This window comes from Rhinatrema bivittatum, chromosome 18 (genome assembly GCF_901001135.1).
Source record: "Rhinatrema bivittatum chromosome 18, aRhiBiv1.1, whole genome shotgun sequence".
Taxonomy (NCBI): domain Eukaryota; kingdom Metazoa; phylum Chordata; class Amphibia; order Gymnophiona; family Rhinatrematidae; genus Rhinatrema; species Rhinatrema bivittatum.
Window position 1 is genome coordinate 56,562,903 of NC_042632.1, and position 26,145 is coordinate 56,589,047.

Consider the following 26,145-nt stretch of genomic DNA (forward strand, 5'->3'; position numbering starts at 1 on the left):
TTGTAACAAAAATGAGAATATGTAATATAAAAAAGAAAAAGGGAAAAACTTTGTATACAATATTAATCCCGATTACACATACTTCACTACAATAAGAGCCGAAGAATGCGAAAGTTACATTGCAAAAAAAGAAAAGGAAAAAGTAAGAACTGAGAGGCATAACACTGCTATATTCCAAAAACAGAGTTATCATAAGAGGCTAACAATTAGCATTTACTTAAAAACTTTTATATACCGTTCTGATTTTCAATCATGACAGTTTACAAAATTAAAATAGAAAATAAAATACACAATCAAAATCAATGGTAAAAATAAAGCAAAATAGTAAAGTAGTAATAAGTTAACATAACAGGGTAATTTAAATTAAAATCATAAAAGAAAATTAAATTAAAAACAAAAGAATATTTGCAATATAAAGAAAGTACCTACCTTCATATCATCATGCCATACATATTCAAGCCACAAACATCTTATTATTTGTTAATCCTTCAAATGCCTTTTCAAAAAGCCATGTTTTTAACTGCCTTCTGAAAGCCATAACGTCTGTTTGTATTCTTAACTCCATGGGAACTGAGTTCCACAAGTTTGGTCCTGCTATTGATTTGGCTCTCTCTAACCTCACTGAGGTGGGCTGTATGTTAGATTTCTTTGAACATAAATTGCCATGCTGGGTCAGACCAAGGGTTCATCAAGCCCAGCATCCTGTTTCCAACAGTGGCCAAACCAGGCCACAAGAACCTGGCAATTACCCAAACACCAAGAAGATCTTATGCTACTGATGCAATTAATAGCAGTGGCTATTCCCTAAGTAAACTTGATTAATAGCAGTTAGTGGACTTCTCCAAACCTTTTTTGAACCCAGCTACACTAACTGCATAGGTGAATAATTGCTTCAACCAGTTTTATTTAAATACTTATCTAACAAAGGACTTTAAACTCAATCCTTGATTTAAGAGGAAGCCAGTATAGAGATTTTAATATGGGTGTTATATGGTCACATTTTCTCGCTACAGTTAACCTGGCAGTTGCATTTTGTAAAAGTTATAAAGGACTGAGAGTACCTATTGGGAGGCTGAGTAAGAATGCATTCCCATAATCTGAACTAGAGAAAAGTTGGGCGTACTGTGCGAAAATGCTCCTGATGTAGTAAAGCTTTTAAAACACTTCAAAATTTGGAGTTTATTATAACTTTCACTAATCTTTGTAGTAATATGCCTTTTCATGTTTAAATCATTGTCAATTGTTATTGCTAGATCCCTGGCATATGAAATTCAATGTTTGTATGATCTAAGTGTAAGGCAAGGTTAGCAGGTTTTTTTTCCTATTTAAGATAATTTCAGTCTTTTCAAGATTGAGTATGAGTTTTATATGAACCAATAATGTTTTAATTGTAGAGATGTACACTTCTACTAGTTTCATAGATTTCTCAAGTGAATCCTTGACAGGAACCAAGAACCGTATATCATCCGCATATAAGTAATGTGCGATACCTAGGCCAGCCAACAGGTGACACAAGGGCAGCAATTTGTATGTTAAGAGGGTGGGTGACAATGAGGATCCCTGTGGTACCCCTGAATTAGTTTCTCTGAAATGAAGGTGCCAACTTTCACTTGGAATGAACGATCCTGTAAAAATGAGCTAAACCACTGTAGAGTAGTGCTAGTCGTAATAGTATATAATGATTGTATCGAATGCTGCTGAGAGATCAATAAGTAGGTAGGCGTGGCCCACATCAAAACCTCAGTACAGTATCAGATAAAGCAAGTAAGAGATTCAGTATTGTGATATTTGCTAAATCCAAATTGAGACGATATATTTAGACTCAATGTGTTCTGATAGTTGCGCTTGAACAACCTTTTCCAGGATCTTTGATATAAATGGTAGCCATAGACCTATTCCCAATCTAAGATTTGAGGATCAGCATTTTATTTTTATAACAGGTCTTACTACCGTACATTTAAATGAAGGTATTTTTCCTTGTGCTAAGGAAAGGTTTATTATTTTAGCAATTGGTTTAGAACTATCAGCCAGTAATTTTAAGCTAGAGGTAGGAATTTGACCTAAGGGGTATGAGATAGGATATAGAGTCAATAATTGACTTAATTTCTAGGGTGGAAACATTTTCGAAGTCAGACCAATTGGAAATGGTATGCAGGTTTAATGATGGTGCTTGATTATTGGCTGATGGAATCAAAGAAAAATCTCAACTGAGATGGGTCAAAGTATACATAGTTAGCACTGTTTACCTACACATTTACATGGATATCTCAAAATAAATTGTGCATTGAATGCAGAGATCTCAGACTGCATAGCCGAGAATTTTTTCCTATGGTCTTCAGTAACACTAGTGATAGAGTAAATCCATATTCTCTGACCATAAAACAGAGCTAGCCTATTATGAATCAAGTCTCAAAATAAGAAGTTACTACTTACCTGATAACTTCTTTTTCTTTAGGACAGTCAGATGAATCCAGAACAAGAGGGTTATGCACCTCTACCAGCAGATGGAGACAGAGCAAACTGACATCACAGTATATATATACCCCTGCAGTGACATCAGCCTGCCAGTATTTTCTTCAAAAGCAATTGTGACAGACTAGCAAATCACTTTATTAAAAACATAACTATTTCAATACTCAGCCAACACTGAGCTCAAACATAGTAACACTAGCCTAGGGACTGAAGTAAAACTTACCAGTAATTCCTGTAACACGTAGGCAACCCAGGAGGATCATTAAGCAATCATTCGGCAGCCAAGGGAGGGAAGCAGGATTTATCTGATTGTCCTAAAGAAAAGGAAATCAGGTAAGTAGTAATTTCTCATTTCTTAGTGTCCAGTCAGAAGAATCCAGAAGTGGGATGTACCCAAGCTACTCCCGAATAGGGCAGGAGGCTGCCTGCAGGCCAGTCAACCGCACATGCAAAGGTCGCCTTCTCCCAGGCTTGAACATCTAGATAATACCTGGAACAAGTGTGGAAGGAGGACCATGTCGTAGCTTGGCAAATGTCGACGGGAGACAATTTAACTTCTGCCTATGACACTGCCTGAGCCCCAGTGGAATGAGCCCTAACCTGACTAGGTAATGGCTTCCCAGCATCCACGTATGTAGCTGTGACTACCTCATTAATCCAGCAAGCTATTTTAGCCCACGAGGCTGGCTCTCCCTGTCTAGTACTGCCGTGAAGGATAAACAAGTAATCAGACTTCTGCAAAGGCTCGGTAGCCTCCAGATACCCAATATGTCTCTTGACATCCAAGGGTCGCAACAGATGATACTACTCTACACCTCTCTCTGTCCAGAGACAGCAGGGAGATGGACTGATTCAAGTGAAAATCAGGACCACCTTTGGTAAAAAGGAACAGTATGCAGCTGTACTGCCTCTGAGGTCACCTGGAGAAAGTCCTGAAGTTCAGAAACACTAGGTGCAGAACAAATTGCCACAAGGAACAGAGTTTAAGGTCAGCAACTGCAAGGACAGAGAACCTAGTGGTCTAAATGTAGGGCCTGCCAAAAAATCCAAAACCAAATTAAGACTCCAGTAGGGGCACTGGAAACTACAAAGGACGAAGATGTTTCACTCCTTTCAGAAAACAGGCCACATCAGGATGAACCAACAAGGATGCACCATTTACATTAACCCTGAAACAGTTGAGAGAGTCGCTACACAGAAACATAGAAATGACGGCAGAAGACCAAGCGGCCCATCCAGTCTGCCCAGCAAGCTTTCACACTTATTTTTTCATACTTATCTGTTACTTTGACCGCAGAGGTCAGGGCCCTTATTGGTAACTCCCCGGTTCCAATTTCCCTCCACCCCTGCCCCTGTTGCAGAGAGCACTGCTGGAGCCGCACCAAAGTGAAGTATCAAGCCTAATTGGTTAGGGGCAGTAACCACCTTAAGCAAGCTACCCCCACATCCATTTGTTTACCTAGCCTGTGCAATTGAGTCCTTGTTGGTTGTTGCCTGAATATAAATCCTCTTTTTTTCATTTCCCCTTGCCATTGAAGCAGAGAGCTGCTTGAATATGCATTGAAAATGAAGTAGCAGGCTAATTTGGTTTGGGGCAGTAACTGCCGCAACAAGCAAGCTACTCCCATGCTTATTTGTGAATGCAAATCCTTTTTCCCACATTTCCTCTTGCCGTTGAAGCATAGAGCAATGTTGGATTCACATTAACCGTGTGTATGTTTATTGAATAAGGTTATTAATCATCAGGTAGTAGCCGTCATTCCTGCAAGCCACCCCTATGCCTCTACTCTTCATTCACATCCTCAAAGACTTTATGGATCCACAGTGTTCTTGCACCTTTAAGGAACTGAGAGCCAAGCCTTTATTTAAGCCATCCTGCAAAGATTACAAAATGAATGGAATCTTGACCAAGGAAGGAAGAGTACTTCGATCCGCACATAGGCCAAGAAGTGGAGAACTTTCTAGATCTTAGCAAGGTGGAAAATTCACTGCCGCAGAGTATCCACTTTTCAGCAAGCAAGCCCTTTCAAGGGCCAAACCGTAAGACAAAATAAAGTCAGATCTTTGTGGAACAGGTCCCTGTGCATTGGAAATCGAAGAGACAAATCCACCAGGAGCCTCCACAGATCTGAATACACGGTCTCCTGGGCCAATCTGGGGCAACCAAGAGCACCATCCCTCTGTGATCCTTCAAATCACTCTGCCCAACATGGGCCATGGAGGAAAGGCATACAGTAATTTGTCTTCCTTCCACTCCTGCATTAGGGCATTGATTCCCAATTACATGGGACAATACCAAAAACTTTACGAAAATTCAAGTAAATCACAGAGCGCTCTTCCCTGATCCAATTCTCTAGTCACTCAATCAAAAAAATCTGATTCCCCTGTTGAATCCATGCTGCCTCGGATTGAGCAACCCACCGGATTGTAGATAATTATCCTTTCCTTCAGCAAAGTCTCCATTAATTTTCCCACTATCGAGGTGAGGCTAACCAGCCAGTAGTTTCCAGCCTCCTCTGCTCCCACTCTTGTGAAGCGGGACCACCACGGCTCTTCTCCAATCACTCGGCACCACTCCCGTTTCCAGGGATCTATTGAACAGGTCACGCAGCAGACCCACCAGCACATCTGAGCTCCCTCAATATCCTGGGATGAACCTCATCAGGCTCCATGGCTTTTTGTCCTCTTTGTATTCCTAGATCTTCCCACACATTCTCTTCCATAAAAGGAGTTTCATCTACTCCACCCCCATCCACAGTCTTGTTAACTAGCACCGGTCCTTCTCCAGGGTCGTCTTTAGCATACACAAACACTGAAGTATATTTCTGTCATTTTTGTCTCTCCACACATTGATCCTAGTCACCTTTCAATTTCACTATACCTCTGGACTTTTCTCCTTTCTTTGATGTATCTGAAAAATGTTTTGTCACCTTGCTTTACCTATGGCAATCCTTTCATCTGCCAGACTTTTTGCTTTCTTGATTTTCTTTCTGTTCTAACTGGAAGCCCCTGATGCAGGCCCACTTCTGGGTGAAACTCAGCCTGTGTCAGGCATATTTTAAGTTTGTTTTTGGACTGTAATTTTAATAAAGGAATCCCTATCCCTAATTCCACTGTTTGCCTCCTGGCTTTATTCAACCATCTTGTTTCCTTGGTCCTTCCTCTTTGTGCCAGTGCGAGTCTATGCTGTTAATTCCTTCCTCTTCAGACCTGGGCCACCCACTGCTCCTATAAGCTGATTCTGGGCACAAAATATATAAATCTATGCAAATTCCACATTGCGCAGAATTTTCTCAGGATTTTAAAAAAGGAAACTTTTTTTTTTTAGAATGCTTTGCTGTACAAACTAACACCTTACCATTATCCATAACATCAAATATTTAAAGTGACATCAGCAAAGATGCAAACAAACTATAACAACATTAGGATACCATGAAAACATCCTATACCTTTTTCAAAAGCAATTCCATCCCCCACATACACCCCCAGAATCACTTCCTCACACAACCCACAATCCACCCACCACCCTCATCTTCACAACATCCATACTCCCTCCTCCAATCACCCAAGGGCACCACTGCCCATAACAATTTAACTCTGTACTATGCATCAGTTTATACAATTATTCCAAATACACCTTAGTACCAAAATGTAAAATTTGTCCTACCTAACAAAAATGTCCCTATTTTACTGCACAGGGTACAAACAAAAAATAAACCTTCTGTAATGCTTCATCTTTACCACAGGTATACATAGAGAAATCACTATCGCATGAGAAAATGGCTGTGTGACTTTTCAATTCTTGCTGTACCAAATAAAGAACAGCTATGAATTATGCTATTTTTGTATTTAAGGTTAAGACTACCTCATTTCAAACACAGTCTTTAAAATTACAGGCACAAATGGTGGACTAAGTGGTCCTTTCTGCCAAAAATAAGAAAATTATTCCTTACCTGCTAATTTTCGTTCCTGTAATACCATGGATCATTCCAGATGATGGGTTATGTTCCCTATCCAGCAGATGGAGTCAGAACAGATTTCTGGGAGGAGGTGCTACATTACCTCACTACCCACGTCATCATCCCCAGTATCTAGCCTAGCAAAGCCAAGCCCAAGAGGAAGAGAGGGATCAAGTAACTGTATTGAACCAAACAAAAAAAAAAAATTTTTTTTTTTTTTTAATGTTAAATAACCAGAATAATAACCTTCACAGAAAAACTTGCTAACACATAAATATTGAACAAAACAACTCTGAGTGCTAGAACAAGCAGAAAAATGAGACGAGCACAGTAGAGCAGAGATAGCCCACCCTAATTAAAGACTTTCAATAGTAACGGGAGGGTGTCTGGAATGATCCATGGTATTACAGGAACGAAAATTAGCAGGTAAGGAATAATTTTCTTTTCCCTGTACATACCAGGATCATTCCAGACGATGGGATGTACCCAAGCTTCCCTCCTATGGGCGGGCCATGGATAGCCCTGCTCGAATGACTCGATCCCCAAAAGAACCGTCTGGTGGTGCGGAAACATCCAGACGATAATGTCTTGCGAAAGTATGGAGAGACTTCCACGTCGCCGCTCTGCAAATCTCCTGGACTGAAACAGAGCTAGACTCTGCCCAGGACGCCGCCTGAGCGCGAACAGAATGTGCCTTAACCCCCAAAGGAGGTTGCTTACCAGAACCAATATAAGCCGAAGCAATCATCCCCTTCAGCCAGCGAGCGATAGACGTTTTGGATGCCATGTGACCCTTCCTGGGACCCGACCAGAGAACGAAGAGATGGTCGGAAAGACGGAACTCATTAGTAACTTCTAAGTAACGCAACAGGCATCGCTTTACATCCAGAAAACGCAAATCCCTGGGTTCGTTTGATTTGAAGGAAGGCAACTCAACTGACTGATTAAGGTGGAAGGCCGAAACCACTTTAGGAAGAAAAGATGGAACCGTGCGGAGAGATACTCCGTCATCAGAAAAACGGAGATACGGTTCTCGACAGGATAGCGCCTGTAGTTCTGAAATGCGTCGCGCTGAACAGATTACAACCAAGAAAATAGTTTTAAAAGTCAGATCCTTAAGAGAGGAAAATCTTAAGGGTTCAAAAGGTGAACCGCTAAGTGCTCGTAGAACTAAGTTCAGATTCCAGGAAGGACAAGGAGGACGTAACAGAGGTTTCAAGTGACGCACCCCTCTAAGGAAACGACCCACATCCGGATGAGAGGAGAGACGCGATCCCTCACCACTATATAAGAGGGCGCCCAGAGCCGCGACCTGTACTCGAAGAGAGTTGTAAGCGAGACCGAGATCTAGTCCTTCCTGAAGGAAGGAGAGAATTTGCGATACGGACGCATTGGTAGGCTGAATGTCGTGAGACCCGCACCAATTTTCGAATACCTTCCAAACTCTTACATAAGTGACTGAAGTAGATCTTTTACGAGCAAGCAAGAGAGTCGAAATGACCTCTTCCTGGTAACCTCTATGCCTCAGTTTGCGCCTCTCAAAAGCCAGGCCGCTAGACAGAAGCGATCAGCCTGCTCCAAAAATATGGGCCCCTGCCGTAGTAGTCGTGGAATGTGGCTGAGACGTAGAGGGCCTTCCGTGGTCAGGAGAAGAAGATCCGCAAACCATGGTCGGCGAGGCCACTCCGGCGCCACGAGGACCACTGGACCGTGGTGATTCTCGATTCTTCGAACCACTATTCCTACAAGAGGCCACGGTGGGAAGACAAAGTAGAATGTTCCGCGGCCAAGGCAGAACTAGAGCATCGATTCCTTCCGCGCCGTGTTCTCTTCTGCGACTGAAGAAACGCGGAGTCTTTGCATTGCTTGCTGTGGCCATGAGATCCAGGTGGGGAGGACCCCATCGGGAGATTATCAAATCCATCGCCTCCCCCGAGAGTTCCCATTCTCCGGGATCCAGGCGTCGACGACTTAGGAAGTCCGCCTGTATATTGTCTACTCCCGCAATGTGGGAGGCTGCCAGACGCGACAGATGCCTTTCCGCCCAGTGCATTAATTTGTCCGCTTCCAAGGATACTTGAAGACTTCGCGTGCCCCCCTGTCTGTTGATGTAGGACACTGTAGTCGCATTGTCGGAAAGAACCCTGACCGCTCTGTGACGCAACCGAGAAAGGAACCCCTTTAACGCCAGACGTACCGCTCTGGTCTCCAGTCGGTTGATGGGCCAGCGGGCTTGTTCCACCGTCCATCGACCTTGTAGGGAGCTCTCCTGACAGACCGCTCCCCATCCTGATAGACTGGCATCCGTGGTGACCACTATCCACTCCGGTATGTCCAGAGAGACTCCCTGAGCTAGGTTTCGGTATTCTAGCCACCAGTGAAGACTGTTGACGGTAGCCATCGAAATTGGGAGTACCATCTGGTGATCTCGTGAGGCCGGCTTCCATCTGGAGAGCAGAGACCTCTGAAGAGGACGGAGGTGGACAAAGGCCCAAGGGACAAGATCGATAGTGGAGGCCATCGTGCCCAGGAGCTGAAGATAATCCCATGCTGTGGGTTCTTGAAGATCCAAGAATCGGAGAACCTGATCACGAAGGGACTGAGCCCTTTCTTTCTTGAGGAATACCATGCCCTGTTTCGTGTCAAAATGTGCCCCCAGAAATTCCAGGGACTGGGAAGGAACTAGGTGACTCTTGGCATAGTTGACAATCCACCCGAGAGACTGGAGCATGCGGAGCACTATTCTGACCATCCGGCAACCCTGGTCCCATGACTTCGCTCGTATGAGCCAATCGTCTAGGTAAGGGTGTACCAGAACGCCCTGCCGGCGCAAGGCAGCTGCCACCACTACCATGATTTTCGTAAAGACCCGTGGAGCCGTCGCGAGACCGAAAGGTAAGGCTCTGAACTGAAAATGTTGACCTAAGATCTTGAATCTTAGGTAGCGGTGATGATCCTTGAGAATAGGAATATGCAAGTAGGCCTCGGTGAGATCCAAGGAAGCTAGAAATTCTCCTCGATGTACCGCTGCTAGAACTGATCGAAGAGTCTCCATGCGAAAACGGGGAACTCGAAGAGACCTGTTCACCATCTTGAGGTCCAGGATGGGACGAAAGGTACCCTCCTTCTTTGGGACAACAAAATAGATGGAGTAATGACCTCGACCCCAATCGTAGGGAGGAACAGGTGATATCGCTCCCAGTCTGGAAAGTCGGTCGAGAGTGGAAGCGACAGCTTCTTGCTTGTAACTGGATCCGCAAGGAGAGAAAAGGAACCTGTCTCTGGGCGGATGGACAAAATCCAATGCGTAGCCGTTCTTTAGAATATCCAGGACCCACTGGTCCGATGTAATTTGGACCCACTCGCTGTAAAAGAGAGAGATCCGGCCCCCCAGCCGGGGAACCGGGTCGTGGGTCCGACTGGCATCATTGATTTGTCTTGAAGGAGGAGGAATTAGAGGAACCCCGTCCCTGACCCTCCCTGCCGGGATGGCGCCCTCGAAAGGGCCGGTTCCAGGAGCCTGAACGAGAGGATGGGTTCCGAGGAGCTTGTTGACGAGTGTTTCGTGTCCTCCGCTGATTCCTCTATCGAGATCTGGAAGAAGAGTAGGAAAACCTTGAGGATCGTGGACGATCTTCCGGAAGCTTATGAACTGAATTCTCATTCAAAGATTTAATGATCTGATCCAAATCTTCCCCAAAAAGAAACTTACCCTTGAAGGGAAGGGATCCCAGGCGCGTTTTAGAGGATGCGTCCGCAGACCAGTTTCGCAGCCAAAGTAGGCGTCGAGCTGAGACTGCCGCTACCATGGAACGGGCGAGGACTCTGAGTAGGTCATAAAAGGCATCCGCCCCATATGCCATCACGGCCTCCAGCCGATCCGCCTGTAGGGCCTCAGCATCTGGTAACTCCTGTGAGGTAAGCAACTGCTGTACCCAGCGCAGACCTGCTCTCTGAGCAAGAGCACTGCAAATGGACGCTCGCATACCTAGTGCGGAAACTTCAAAAATCCTTTTGAGAAAGACTTCCAATTTTCTATCCTGAGTGTCTTTCAGAGCCGTACCTCCCGTGACCGGTATGGTAGTGTGTTTGGTCACTGCTGATACTGCCGAGTCCACGGCAGGAACTTTGAGGATGTCCAGAAAATCCTGTGGGAGTGGGTAGAGCTTCTCCATAGCTCTACTAACTCTGAGGGTGGCCTCAGGAGTATCCCACTCACGGGAAATGAGTTGGAGAAAAGAAGGATGAGTTGGAAAAGCCTTGGCCAAAGGTCTTAGACCAGCAAGGAGAGGGTCACCCTTCCTAACGTTTGGTTGTGGTCCAACAGGCTCTGGTGGAGGGTCGATGTCCATTTCCGTCAGAATATGAGGAATCAGGTCCTCTAATTCTTCCGATTGAAAAATGCGTAGGATCCTTGGATCATCTCCCTCAAGATGGGAAAGCAGAGTGGGGTCATCGCCTGAAGGATCTACCAAAGGGTCACCCCCTGGACACCCAACCGGAGCTGGAGGATCCTTGGAAGGTTGAGGTGGAAGAACAGAGGGAGAAGAAGTTCCTTGAGAGGGGGATCCCCCTAACCGAGCCAACTTCGGAGGAGAGGGACCAGGAATGTCCGAAGAAGCATCCCTGAAATGAAGAAAAGCTTTGTGCATTAAAACAATAAACTCAGGAGAAAAAGCAGAGAAACCTCCGGAAGGGGCCCCCGAGGCCTCACCCTCCCGGTGTCCAGAATCTGCTAAGTTCCGCTGACTCCTCGAAGGAGGTGGTGGAATAATCGGAGAATCCTCCTCTGATAACCCCGCTTTGGAGTCTGACATTAAAATGGCCGCCGTTTCTGTGCTGATCGGGAACGGGGCCTGTCGTTTTCTTGAGTCGCGGTCAGAAGTTCTCTCGGCGTCCCCCTCAGTAGGACATGTCTCCCCGTCGGGGAGGCAGTCCGAACAACGCCCCTCCCTGGTGATTTGAACTCCCTGCCGGCCGCAGGCTACACAAGCCGCCGAGCGCGGCATTGAAAAACGCTGAGGGGAGAGGGGGAGGGGCGAACAAGCGCGGCAAGATTTGCCTCGCGCTGAGAAAAACAGCAAGAAGTGAAGAAAAACTCCCCCCTGTCGACCCGAAGGACTGCCGGGGAATCTCCTTCCCGGCAGCCGGTGGCCCCGGGGAATGAACTTCGCGGGACCGCGGGTCGACTAAAGAGCGTTGTGGGGAGAGGAGGGGGAAGTGTGGGGAGAGGCTGGACCACCAGCGTGCACCCGCGGTCGAAATTTCGACGAAGAATACGCTGAAGTAACCTAAAATTTAATAAAAAAGAAAACACTTACCCCAGCCGAACACAAAACGAGAGAAACGAAAGAAATAAAGAGAAAAAGGCTTGTAAGCAAGCCCCGGTGAGGTAATAAACCGTCACTCCAACCGTAAGTTTGTGAAAGAAAAAAAATTATTTTTTTTTTTACTTTCCAATTAAAGAAATTAGTAACACAATATATATAACCTTTTACTTGATCCCTTAAAAGAAAATGAGAGAAAAAAAAAAGTAATAACTAAGACAAAGTTGTGGGGAACTCAAGTTCCCCCACCCGCATCTGCTGGAGTCAGAAAGATACTGGGGATGATGACGTGGGTAGTGAGGTAATGTAGCACCTCCTCCCAGAAATCTGTTCTGACTCCATCTGCTGGATAGGGAACATAACCCATCGTCTGGAATGATCCTGGTATGTACAGGGAACTTCTGTATTTCTAAACAGTGCCAAATAATTGCTTGTACAGATTCCTTCATTAATAAAGTCTTGGCTCAATTTAAATATCAGAAAAACAATTTCATGGCACATTCATTAGAAATAATTCTCAGAGTAGTCATTGCATTAATAAACCCCAAGATTTATGTTTTTATAAGTACCAAATATATGAAGACATTTCAAATCTAATGCAAAATACCTGCTTCAGATACTCACCTTCCCAATAAAAACATTATACGCTTCTGGACTTCAATAGAAATACTATTACTAGGATAGCAATCATGTTCATGTCATTAGCCAGAGAAACCAAACATGCCAGCCTCAATGCTGCCACATTGCATACACACCCCTCTAAACAAGCTAAATGGTTAGAAAGCTGTGGCTGCACTGTACATGAATCCTTCCTGATGCTGGCAGGGATATTCTCTCCTAAAGCTAAACAGCTGTGCTACAAGAGGAAGCTTCCTGAAGATCTCAAGTGGAAATGAACCTGACAGGTAATCAAAGGCTAGCAGACCATACTCCAGATATATCTGGAAAGAGGGGAGAAGAGTATAGCTAAATCTGTTCACAATAGGGGCATAAGAAAGTTATACTCTGCATCTTAAACATGAACACTCATGGATGAACCTAGTTTCACATTTTGTCCCATGACTTAAGACTGGCTTGCCCTGTACTTAAAGTTACAAGATAACTGACTTCACCAGCCTATCACGAGCCACAGTACAAGAAACCACCACCACCACTGGAATTCTTTGCCAAGTTATGTCTGTTAGTGCAGAACCAATGAAATACAGGACACTTTTCTCATAAGATTTGCAAAGTATCCCTACAGTAATCCACTGAACTCACCTCTGTTCAATGCCAAGATGTGCATTAATGCTGGCGTATCGAGCTGTGCCCGTGAGGTTTTTGTCTTCTCTGTATGGTATGTGTTGCCTTGTCCTGTTGTCCCGATATTTTTTGGCCAAACCGAAGTCGATAAGGAATAACTTAAGAAGAAAACAAGAGTCAATAAGCAAAATCCAGAAAGGAATTCTATATTGATCAGCATTCAAAGCAGTACAGAAAACCAGAAATGCAAAGGTTTTTATTTGATATTTTATATTCCTGAAGTTAGTTATAACAAACTTCAAATAAAACAGAAGATAACTAGAGTTTTGTATCTATTACATGAATACATTCCAGTGTAGCAAACACAAAATGTAAAGAACATTACAAAAACAACAAAAATCACAACCATTTACAAGGCAGCTTTTATTATGCATAATTTTAACAGTGACATGCACATCAACTTGTGCTGCATTTTTCTACAAGCCAAACATGGTTAATGCAACATATGAATATTTAGAGCCATGTTCAATGCAAAGTAACCTATGGATGTTCAATGCAACCGCTCGGTTTACTTGAAAATTGAAAGCACAAGATCCAAAAGAGCTGAGAACACAAATTCAGGCATTTTTAAAATAAGTTCTACTTGGGCAAGCTTAGTGGAATCCAGCTTTATTTTTAAATCAAGGAAAATCAATAGATTATGAGTTATCATGGGGGGGAGAACATTCACAAACTCAATGTTTCTCATTCAAAATTCAGAGCCCAACCTGATTTCTGTACAAGAAATGTTAGTATGATTCATTCTAGATAATTTAGCAAAAAGATATTGCAATTAAACCAGTACAGCAATTACTCTGAAAAGTTCTGCCATGAATCAGCAGCAGTGGGGCAGTGAAAATTAAAAAGCAAATGAATTGTTTCAAGCAAACATACATCAGCCTTCAAAGCATGGTTTAAAGCAGCAGTATGCGTTAACTTACAGAAAACAATCCCCTCTGAGTATTTATGTACTCTCAACTGGTTTCACATTTCCCTAGGTTATTTTTAATCTGTGTAATCAATGGCAAAACATTACTTGTATCCTAATCAAAAATGTTTTCAAATGGAAAGATGCAAAGTTATGTTTCTTATACCAAACATTAGTTGGTTTTATTTGTTGCAGGATTTGCACATGTAATGAACACAAACACTTACAGGTAGCTATTTCTAATTTAACATTGAATCTATAGTTTTTTTTATATTTTTTAATTTAGAACTGCTGCTTTAAATTGTCAGAAAATATTAACTCATACTAGGCACTGGTCTTACAGAGTAACTTGAACATGCTTCAGTGCTTAAAAACATGCTCGCCTCAAATATTCCTGAACCTCAAAGGAGGAAGATTAGAAAAAATGTAGAGTTCCCAAATGATTCTACCTTTAAAAAAAAAAAAAAGTCAGCCCTTTGATTCCCTCCCCCAATACTTGTTCAGGGTTGTGGAGAGTGGTTAACTCCCAAGTCTGCAGATAAACAACCAAGACCATTAAATGACCATTAAAACACAGCTCTTGCATTTTGGAGATAAAAAAAAAAAAGTTCTACCAATTGCTTTAACGTATGAGAAATAAATTGTGACATGAATATTTCCGAATATAACTGTACCAGCTGACAGACATAATCCATGTCATATTTCCAATGCAAGAGTTTCTGGTGTAACTTTTTGTACTTCTATAACCACAGATCACAAAAAATGGGAGAAGTGCAGACAAACTCCATAGACAGCAGGTTGAATTAGCCATGATATATGGGTAACATCCGGTGACACCAAACTGACACCTCTCATCTGTTACAGCTTGTTCTACTCTGAGATGTGGGATTCCACATGGACACTTCAGCATGAGCCCCCTTAGTCTATTTCAGAGCTAACTGTAGCTAGATAGGGAGTATGGCTAAATCATCCTGCTGTCTAGGGAGAGTCACACTATTTATGGTAAGCAAACTTGCTTTCTCAGTCGCGAAGCAGGGATGAATTAGCCATGACACGTGGGGAGTCCCAATTTCAGGATTGTTAGGGGAGCCACTGCTCCCCACTTCAACAGCAGGGGGAAGGGGGAACTGGATTCAGACAACAACCAAGAAGGCCAAGACTTCTACAGTCTAGGGTACTGATACTCAGGCATAAGGGAAAAAAAGCACAGAGCTGCTTCTATGGCAAAAGTGCATAAGCAATGCACGTCAAGCTGCAGGGTCTGAATTTTCAAGAAAGCACATCACCCTGTAAAAAGTGATGCTAGCTGAAATGTTATCAAGCTTGGGAAAACTGCACAGAGCAGCAGTTACTACCCTTAAGAGAAAACATGGGGGTAGGGAAGCTTGCTGGACCATTTGATCTTTTTCTGCCATCATTACTATGTTACTAAGTAACCAACCCAGACCCCATTGTGGATAGTAGACCTCTGTGTGAACAGGCTATGCAAAACTTTTTTTTTTTTTTTAATTTACTATCACTCATTGTCCAAACAGTAATGGGAGGCAAAGGAGTGTACCGACGACCATGTTGCTGCTTTGCAGGTATCTTCAAGACTAGAGGTTCAGCTTGCAGAAGAGTCACTGATGCGACCATGGCTTGGTGTCTAATCTGTCCTGTTACCATAAGCAGTGAGTGATACAATCTACTAGCCCATGGTCCTTGGGCTTCCCACCCCCCACCCAGTTAAGTATTCAGGATATCTAATGAATATTCACGTGTGTGCAACTATTTCTCATGCATATTCATTAAGGCTATCCTGAAGACCCAACTGGCTAGAGAGAAGGGGGCTGAGGATTGGTTTGACCATCCCTGTGCTAGCCAGTTGGACAATGTATTTGACATATAAATCTCCAAATAAAATGTATGCAGTCTGCTAGTTGTGAAGCCTAATGATATGGCCGAGTCCTCCTTTTGTAGTAAGCCAAGACTGAGTTACAGTCTAAGGCATGAAGGATTCGTGTTTGTGTGGCCTCTGGGAAGAACGTTGACAATACAATGGTTGATTAAAATGGAAAGCTGATACTTTTGGGTGGGTGCAGAGCACCACCCCATTGTGGAAGAACTGCATAGAAGGCAAATAATGAACTAAAGCCTGAAGTTCGATGTTACTGCTTAAAGGAATATCACTTTCCATTTTAGAAACTGACTCCAACAAATGGCAGCTTTTTCAGTTGTGCCAGAATCACGTTTAGTCCCCATGGAACAGGTGGTTTCACAAATAAGGTTCAGTATGCCATAAGTATTTCTTGAAGTTGGAAACTAATGGATGAGTGGAGACGGGTTTACCCTCTATTTGAGCATGGTAAGCTCCAATGGCATTGAAATGTACTTACTGAAGCAGAAAGAGCAAATAGCTCAGTAACATTAGGTTCACATGTGAACAGATCCTAGGTAACAGCATCACATAGAGAATCTTTTCCATTTTAAACTGTAGGCCCTTCTAGTTAATGGTTTTCTGGCAGACTATTATGTTAAACTTCTTAAGTACAAATCCACATCATACAACACTCAATATCAAGTTGAGGGAGGGAAGGCTCAGAAGAAATAGATGTCCCTCTTCTCAAGTTAATAAGGATGGATGTTATCCAAGAAATCAGAGGACTGCTGGACAACTGAACTAGGTATGCGAACCAAATGTCTGGGTCATGCTGGAGCTATGAGGATCAGACATGTCTAGTCCTTGAGCACTAACAGTGGAATTGATGGAAAAGCAGACATGAGATCTGTATTCCAATCTAGCAGAAAGCATCCTAAACGGGTCCAAATTCACTGGAAAGAATGCAGCAAACATTTTTCCAGTTTTCTGTTTTGCTCTGATGCAAATATGTTGAATGTTAGAAGTCCCCACTAATAGACTAATCTATTGACTGCTGCAGAGACCATTCATATGGGTGCAAAATGCTGAGGCAATCTAATATTTTGGCGATTCCTGGAAGACAGGTCACCTGCAGGATAGTTTGATGTCTACATGCCCATATCTTTATCGCTTCTTGGCATACAGTCCATGACCCTGTGTCCCTTTGCTTTTTCACACAGAATATGACTACTTAGTTACCTGTTTGAATGAGAATTTTCTTCCCTTGGAGGAAGTGAGTGAAAGTTAAGAGTATCCGATTGCTCTCAATTTTAGAAGGTTGACTGAAATGGTCTAGAATGACCAAGTCCATCGAGATACAAAGGGGCTTGCGTGGGCCCTCCAACCCTTTGTGAAGTCATCCACTGCTGTTACTTGGTAAGGAAATAAATGGTATGATGCTCCTTCCTGAAGGCTGAATGGGTCTAGCCACCAGCACAATTCCCCTTTCATTTCTTTAGTTTGTAGGAGTTGATTGAGTAAGCTAGTCCCATTGGGAAAGTCTACCCTCCTGCAGAAATTGTGAAGGTGAGTTAAGGAAATACATGAATTGCTGCTGTAGTCTGACCAATATGTGTTCAACAGTCTGTATATAAGGGATCTGAGAGCATTTGGCCAATCTGTTGGAAGGAAACTCTCTTGTAGAGAATCTATCCAAGCTCCAATGAATTTGATTTTCTGGGAGGGAATTAAAAGATTTCTTGAACTTCACCAGGAACCTTATAGACTGTAGAAGTAGTATTGATTTTTGCAGGAAGTGTTAATACACCTTCCTGGGAGTTTGCCATCAGGTAAGAAGAGACTCATATGGTCTGTCACTGAGATGCACTGCTACTAAAGCCAGGCACTTGGTGAAGACCCTCTGTGCTGATGACAGGATGAAGAGGAGCACTATACAGTAGGAGTCCACCATAATACACAGATAATGCAGGTGGATGGGTAAGAATAAGCAGATCCAGAGTGCATATCCACTCCCCGCCACTGGATGGAAAGAGTTGTGCGGAGAGAATTCATTTTTAAATTTCTCTTGGAGCATATGCTTTATAAATTCAGAATGGTACTCAGTCCCCCAGATTTCTTGGGGTAAAGAAGTTCAGGAAAAGAAGCCTTGGCCCTAGTGATAGGGAGGAACTAGTTCTATCACCCACTGTTTGAAGAGCAACTCCTCCTCCTCCAGGCAGAATTACGTTGAGATGATCCAGACTGAAAGATAAGTCATAAGGAAGTGTGGGAAGCTGGAAGAAACACAAGCGTTATCCAAACTCCACAATCTTTTGTGATCTTGTGCCATGCTTCCAGGTAGTGCTGGATTTCCCCCTCCCCACTCAGAGAAGATAGTTGCTTGACTTTGAAAGCGGCTAATAGCATTCACACTGAAGCACAAGGCAGAAATTATTGCTGTTGTGAAAATAGAGATGGGATCCAGTATCTGTGGAACTACCAGGAGTGTATCTGGAAATATGTACTGCTAACTGTTTAAATATTGAGGGAGTATTTTTGACGACAGTGGCGGAATTGAAATCACTGGGTGTTAAGTTGGATTGTAATTAAAAATGGGGAGGCAAATCTCAAGTTGCACAGAATGCTTAGCTTAAAGGAGGCAACTGAAGCCATTTTTGGAATTCAAGGCTTTAAAACCAGTGGTATATGCATTAGTGCTATTGCAGGTAGATTTCTGCAATGCAATTTATTTAGGACTAGCTATACCTGGCCACGCGTTGCCGTGGCTCAGTCTGGTTTAATTTCACAATGCGCATTAGCTCTGCTCCGGCCATACCAACTCCCTCCCCATCCCCCCCCCCTTCCCCGGCGGTGGACGGACTGGCTCGGCGACTCTTCTACCCTTTCCTGCTCCTGTGTGTAACTGTCCGGCAGTCCCCTACTCCCTCCTCCCCCCTTCCCCAGCGGTGGAGAACAGGCTGAGCCGTTTCTCGGAGCGGCGACTCGTCTGCCCTTTCCTCCTCTCCTCTGCGACACCCAGCATGTAGCGCAGTGCTCTATGGTCCGCACATGCGCGGTAGAGCTGCTCTCTACTGCGCATTTGCGGTCCGATCAGAGCCCATTTATATTGTAGATAGCGTGTGTTGCTTTTACGACCAGATGGCGCTGGTTTTCCCAAAATGCTTGTTTTTAACCTGTCACAGGTGTGACATCTATATAATATAGGTATATAAAAACACGCGCGTATTCAAATACAATGTTGTGTCACAATTTCAAAGCAATCGGTGAAGAACTTTCGGAGATTTAAGATTTTGAACAAACGAATATTTACATTTCTATTTATATAGATTATCAGGTAAAGTTATTAGGAAGTTATAGGTAATACAAAATACTACAGCTAGGATTATTATGGGGGGGTTTCTAGGCAGGTAAGATGCTGCTGAAATTGCACTGGCTGTCAATAACTATGTGCTTTAAATTTAAATGACTAGTTTAAGAATTTAAGATTTTGAGGGGGATTTGTCTACCACAACTTAGAAATCAGCAGAGTTGGAAATAATCAGACAATTTAAGATCACATTTACAACATGAGCTACAGCTTCCACCTTGCAAAATTGGGTTCTCTGCAGTAGTTCCAAGGAAAGAATTATCAGTTGAGGAAAAAAAAAAAGAATTGATGGAATTTTGGAGGAAGATGAAAACTTGGATTGATGGCTTCTAGGGAACAGTAATGTAGGAGATTAACATTTAATGAAGTGGTGGAGATATTATAGGATCTCAGGTGTTTAGAATTTGTTGGATCTTTTTTTTTTTATATTTTATGTATTTAACTTTGTACATCACTTTGGGCAACTGGAAAGTGATTCTAAATATTAAAATATAGTAGATGCACCTTGCAGAAGACTGCTGTTCTGATCCTATGGAGAAGGACTGGACTGCCAAAAAAGTGATCACCCAGGCAGGAAACATTTGCCAGTTTGTGATGGACATCATTGTGTAGGCTACTGGCTCTCATCTAAGGCACTCAGCACGTACTGATGGGGGCTGATGAGTGTGCTGTGGTATCAGATACCTCAGACAGATTTAATAAAATAGCATATACAATATATTCTTAGCATTCAAGCATGGATGGAGGGTATGCGATTCTACCTTCACTGGCCAGAAGCAAAAGGTTTCAATTTTTGTATACAATCGCAGTATTGAACCATGTAGAATTGGCGAGTGGAAATCCATGCATTAAGCTTGCAGCTTTGGAACACTTTTTACCAAAATTGTCCAGTAGCCTGGTATCCTTCCCTGGTGGAGTGTATCGTCATTTTCTTTTAAAAGCAAATTTTACCACTGTTCCAAACCATGGGGATTTGTGGGCTATTTGCTGTCTAGTTTCCTTGTGAATGGGACACAGGAAATAGAATTCACATTCTCATTTGTAATTCTTGCAGGCTGAAATGGATTGGGATTGCTGTGGGTTCAGTCAGTGCTTCCAGAATTTGGAGGTGACCAAAAACATCTGCATGAGTATCTTTGTCCTTAAGCATATTAATTCCAAGTGCTTTTCGCAACATATTCAGAAATCTGGAGTAAAAAAGGTCCTCCAGTGGAAACAAGTGTTTTACAGGCCCCAGGAGGCTTAGAGGTGAGGGAATGCTAGTGCAGGACCCCAGTGATGAAAGAGGTGACCTAGAAAGGATCCTTGGTTGCCTCATACGCCTGGTGTACATCCTCTGATAGGCCAGAATCTGCTGCCAAGTGAATACTGAGGGCTAAGCCACTTCACAGGGGTTCTGACGGAATATCTGCAAAGACGGAATACTGGGAGTAAATCTGATATCCTAGAAAGGAAAGGTACCTTTATCATCCTACTTGAACAAGAGGCCAACGTGTTTTATGTCCTGCCATGGGTAGTGGAATATCCTCTAATACAAGAACAGAATCTTGCATATCTTCCAGGCTCTGCAAAACTTGAATTTGAGGCAGATTAGATGCAACAAGTACTAGACAGTAAATAGGATCCGCTGTCTCCAGACATAGCCTTTGTTCCAATGATTTTGTTTGTTGTAAGGGCTCTGGCAATTGATGGAGCGTGGAGTATATCCCCTTTCTGCCACTGGAAGCACTATAGTGCAATCAGCAGATGGAGCAGCCTGCTCTGACAGCATAGGTGTTGAGGATCTATGAATTTCATATTCCAGGGCTCAAATGTCCCAATAGCACTGATACTCCTTGCATTAAGGGCCGATGCATCAAGAAGCACGTTGACACATTTTTCAGCACCAGTGGCTCTATGGAGTGTGCCTTTTTCTGCGACACATTCAGTTTAGGGTTTACTCAATGTAGTAAATGATTGCTGATAAATGGTCCATTCAGTCTGCTTATCTAGCTTTTTGTTCTGCCGAAGAAGAAATTTGAGGAGGACATGCTCAACACCATTCCTGGTGAGGCAGACAAGACAGCACTTCAGGAACAGGACAGACTATAGCTTCTCAGAGAGACTTAAAGAGCTCCTCAATTTTTGGGAACACAGGGACATCTAACCACAATTGTAGCAGTTGGCCTGGACATGGTCCAGTCCCAGGCAGCAGTAGCACAAATCATATCCATCAGTATTTCACATTTTTGTACCACTAATGCAGTGCTCAAAACCACTCAGTTTCTCTTTTGAAATTTTTAAATAGTACTGAAAAGTGCTGTTCGGGGCTGCTGATGCAACAAGGCAACTTTGAAGTTAAAGAATTTTATATGAAAATCAGAGGGGCACATACGTGCTGATGGTCAAATGAAAAAAAGACAGACTGACAAGGCAATGCCTGCATCAGAATTCCACACATCTTGGAGGAAAAGCTATACCAGCTAAAAAAAGGGTCTGTTCGGTGCCACCAGGTGACATCACCCACGTCATGGCTAATTCAGCCCTGCTTGTCAATGGAGAAAAGTACACTATTAGAAGCAATCTTTCATGATGCAAGTCACATCTTAAAAATAAGAACTCTATAATGGCATGTCTTAGCATCAACTTCCAAGCTATATTTACTCAATTTACTTTTATGTATTGTATGCAACCTTTACTGCTGCTTTGGGTAAACATCAGCAGTCAATTAAAAATAGATTTCTACAAACCACTCTTTTGGCCAGATTACTTTCCTTTCTTTTCTAGGGCTTCCAGTTTGGACAAAATTACTGTTCTGTATTTTCCCAGCCCTGGGATATTCAGTCAATCCAAGAACAAATGAGGGCTCCTTCTAGAACCTAGTTTAAGCTAACTCAATTTGGCCAGCAACCATTTCTAGAGAGCAAAAGGTTACTCTTTTAGACCCTACCCAAACTGAGTAAACAAGCTAGACAATCCTGGACCTGAATCTCCGTAGCATGTTGCCGATAAGGTGCTACTGGGCATGAAGTTTCAGCTTTCAATCACCATGGGAAGACTTTCAAACTAATGAAAAAATGTTTCTACGATTTCTCAGAGAATTTTGATATCTTAAACGAAAAAACATTTTAATGTTTACACAAAGGTATAGCAGTCTAACTCCATCTTTGTAGGCAATGGGTAAAAAAAACCTGTTTACTCATTCTTCTGAACTCAACCATAAAGAGAATTTCATTCTTTAAGGCTACGATATGTTATAAGGGTCAGTGAATAATTTTTTTTTTTTTTTTTTAAACAAAAGAGCTGTGAAAAACTTCTGCATGTTTATATAAAAAAAAAAAGGAATCAAAGCTACACCTAAGTGAAACCTACTTACTACAGCACAACTGGTAGGATGGAACTAGTCTTTAAAATGCTTACTGTGTAACTAAAATAGGACTAGCCACTTCCTAAGCTCCCTGCTCAGTGACAAAAACAGCATATTAATTACTGTCAGATTACAATATTTATGAGGGTTACAAAATAACCCATTTAAAATGCCAGAGTTCTGATACTGTCATTACAAGAGGACATCTAATGAGGAAAATTACTAGCCCAGCTCAAACCTGAGACTTAAGACTTGTTAAAATGTAGTTTAAATAGGAAAGACCAAAACCAATTAAGGATGAACTTATTTTGAAAGCAAACATATTCATAGTTACAATGCTAAGGCAACAGCAGAGTTTTGCCAAGTCTGATACATTCCTAATTTACAGAAACATGCTTACAATGATGTCCGGGCAGCAGCCACCGCCAAACATTTTACACTCCAACTACTTTGTTACAATTTTGACACTGAAGCAAGTATCCATAATATATTCTACTTCAAGCACTACTACAATTTGAAAGCTAACTAAAAACACTGAACTCTTCATCAGTACTTTGCGTTTATTCTTAAGAGCTAATAAAGGCAAGTTACCTGTAATTTAATAAAATGTTCAATGCAGGTGTTACACTATTTTTAATCCAGTGAATCATAGATGTACATCCACTAAATAAATGTGAGTTTATTGCTCCTAGAAATACTCTCAAGTATCCCATGTTAATCAAAATATCATAACCCTTAAAAATGTTGGAATAGATTCTTGTTGATGCCTTAAATGCCAATAACTGCTCCTTGCTGAAACACTTGTACAATTTACTATGAGAACGTCATATGACCATCAGATTTCTAACAGAGAGAGAACCAGTCTTGCAGCATGAAATCATGCTTCCAAATAGTGCAACTGGGAATGCTCTTCAACTGATTGAGACTTCCAACAGCACTAAGACTGTGGATGGGCAGGATCTGCAGTCTTCCAATTTCAGCACTGAAATCACCCACCTTCAAAAAAAAGTGGTGCATACTTTACCTAAACTTAGACTAGTGACTTATCTGAACCAAAGTTATGGGTTCCTCATTTGAGTTTCAGGTGAAGGCACTTTTCTCTACATTTGAAGTTTTTGTGCAAAGCAAAAGCCGCATGAACATCTTAGTAATGACTCATGTTTGCCAAGTATGTCTGAATAATGCCAACATAAGAGGTGCTTGAGCATAGCCTACATCCTCAAGTAAGAAGGAGATAAAACAAAAAAAAAGCACATGAAGTTGGGGTGGAGTTTCAGACCTGGTTTAATCCTGAGAAAGATGGGTCCTGAGAAGAACTAACAGTCAAGCTTCTTTTCCTCTTCCCCACTGGAGATTCTAAACACTGAACAAACAATAGAGGATGGCAGTGCATCAAACAGGATTGCTAACATTGCAACAATGGCCGGCGCAGACAGGCAACACCGAGGCATTAGAGAAAGAGCAGGGTAGCCAAATGCCATCCTTCTTCCACCAAGCACTACATTTCTCTTCATTTTTATAATTTGGTAAATAATCAAATAAGCTAAAAAAAAGTGGAACACTACAATTTTGACTACAGTATATTAAGCCACTATATGACACTGCCTCAAAACTAAGATAGCCATAATAATGTTGGGCTCTATAAAAAAAATTGTTTTAAAGAAACTGCTTATAGAAGCAACCTCCGGTAAAACCAGCTGCCCTTCCCCCAAGAAGTAATTTTAGCAAAAGAACTTAAATCTTCAGTAAGGAAGAGGTAGAAGGCATTTAGTCACCTTAAAGTTTACTTTTATAAGCATGCAGGGCTTATTACTAGCAGAATTAGAAGATCAGCAAAACCTATGCTTGAATTTCATATAGTTTGGGACACAAATTTAGAACTACTGGAACAAGATTTCCATGATATCCAAATATTTTCAAATAAGGAGTGTCTATTCAAGAAATATAAAAATGATAGTTATACAACAGCACTACAATAAAAACTTTCAAAAAAATGTTCCTTTCCCCAGGAGCATCTTTTATTTAAATTAAGCCTACTTGAATTAACAAATATTAATCAAGAATTCTCTGAATATTACCTGGATTAATAATCTCAATTTAACTCAGTAAACAGGCCTTCCCAGTGCCATACTTACAGAGGCACAGAATAATACTACAAAACCATGGCTTGTGGATAATTTTGTTTTCATTTCTAATAAGTGCTCGTCAATTATAGGCCATCAATCCATTCTGAGATAAAAAGGTGCTGCAGCACCCATGCAAAACTCAAGGGGAAACAGCCAAAAAGCAAAACAAGGAAACCCAGGTAACAGCAAACTTGTGGAAATAGGGAGAAGTGCCAGGTCCTAGCAGAAAACTGAAGCACCTGACTGCTTTCAAGCAGAGGCCACAGCTACATAGTAAATAAAAGTATGGAACTTGGGAATGAATGAGAAAAGCAAGGTCACCATGGGAAGTGGTTGTTTGTTTTTTTTTTTAATTCCACTTTAAGTGCTATTAACCATGTTTCTTAAAAAATCATATTTGGTTCTAAACCTTCCATATGCACACCTCAAGACAAAACATTAAGGTTTGTTAGCAACAGATTTTAACTGTTAATGGCTTCAAGTTGGCATTCATACAGGCAAACAAAGGTAAACATTTTTAAACAGCTAATAGTGCCCAAAATAGTGCATAGTTCTCTGATGGTATATATTATAGTAAGATTATAAGAACTCGAAATCTTGCTTCCAATAAAATTGTGTTCATACACATTCCCCTAATTAGCAATTTCTAATAAAAATAAAAATGCATAGCATGCTTGTTGCTTTGCCAATTGCTGCCTGTCTGTCCGAGCTTTACACAAAAAAAAAAAAAAGTCAATAAAGCGTATGTCACAATAGAACTGTAATTGTTTAAATGGCAAATTTCTAGAAAAATCTTTTCTACCAAAAGCACGCACCACTGGCTGATATTTGCACACACCAAATTGAGAAACTGTCACCTCTATGAAGAACAATTTATATCAACTTATCTTTCTTGAAATGTTAAAAGCAAACAGATTTGTAGAAAATTCAATCCTGGATTAAAAACGCATGAGATTTCATGATTTACACAGAAATTTGTTACACAGCTGAAAATTCAAACCTTTCCAACTTAACCAGTAACCATCTACTATCAGGAATAGTGAATATTACCCTAGAGTGCCACACCCAGGGCAGACTTTCAGAATTTTTCACTATAACTAGGAGCTATTTGCATATATCTGATGAACTGAGTTCACTTGCATACAGGCGATCCTGAAAATCAAACTGTTTGTGGCACACGAGGACAGTTTCACTGACCTGTGTGTATCTGTGGTTAATTATTTTTTTTAAAGTATTCTTTCAAAAGCATGTTGCAGAATTAAGCGAAGAACTGCCTTTAGAGAAGATTCATATTTGTACATAAATACAGAAAACTCGCACCTACTCAAATTGCTGTGCATTTCAATTATATTTATCAACTATTTTCATTCCAACTATTATGTCTAGTGTATCATGTCACTACAAGTGTGCTGTGAATTAGGCCCAGTGACTTGACGTTGCAGATAAAGGAGTTAAATATATGCACAAATGAATGCATTTTG

General features: G+C 41.9%; 1 protein-coding gene across 4 annotated transcripts in view; it reads right to left on the reverse strand.

Annotated features, from left to right (window-relative positions):
* The window catches only part of CSNK1A1 (casein kinase 1 alpha 1), a 70,977-nt gene that overhangs the window by 21,413 nt on the left and 23,419 nt on the right, over positions 1–26,145 (reverse strand). For 3 of the 4 annotated variants that reach the window (XM_029583318.1, XM_029583320.1, XM_029583319.1), the window contains exons 5-6: positions 23,818–23,901; positions 13,019–13,158 (exon numbers count right to left, since the gene is read on the reverse strand). In XM_029583318.1, the coding sequence (XP_029439178.1) occupies positions 13,019–13,158; positions 23,818–23,901 (224 nt within the window). The remainder of the gene's footprint in view (positions 1–13,018; positions 13,159–23,817; positions 23,902–26,145) is intronic. The other variant, XM_029583321.1, reaches the window with a different exon arrangement.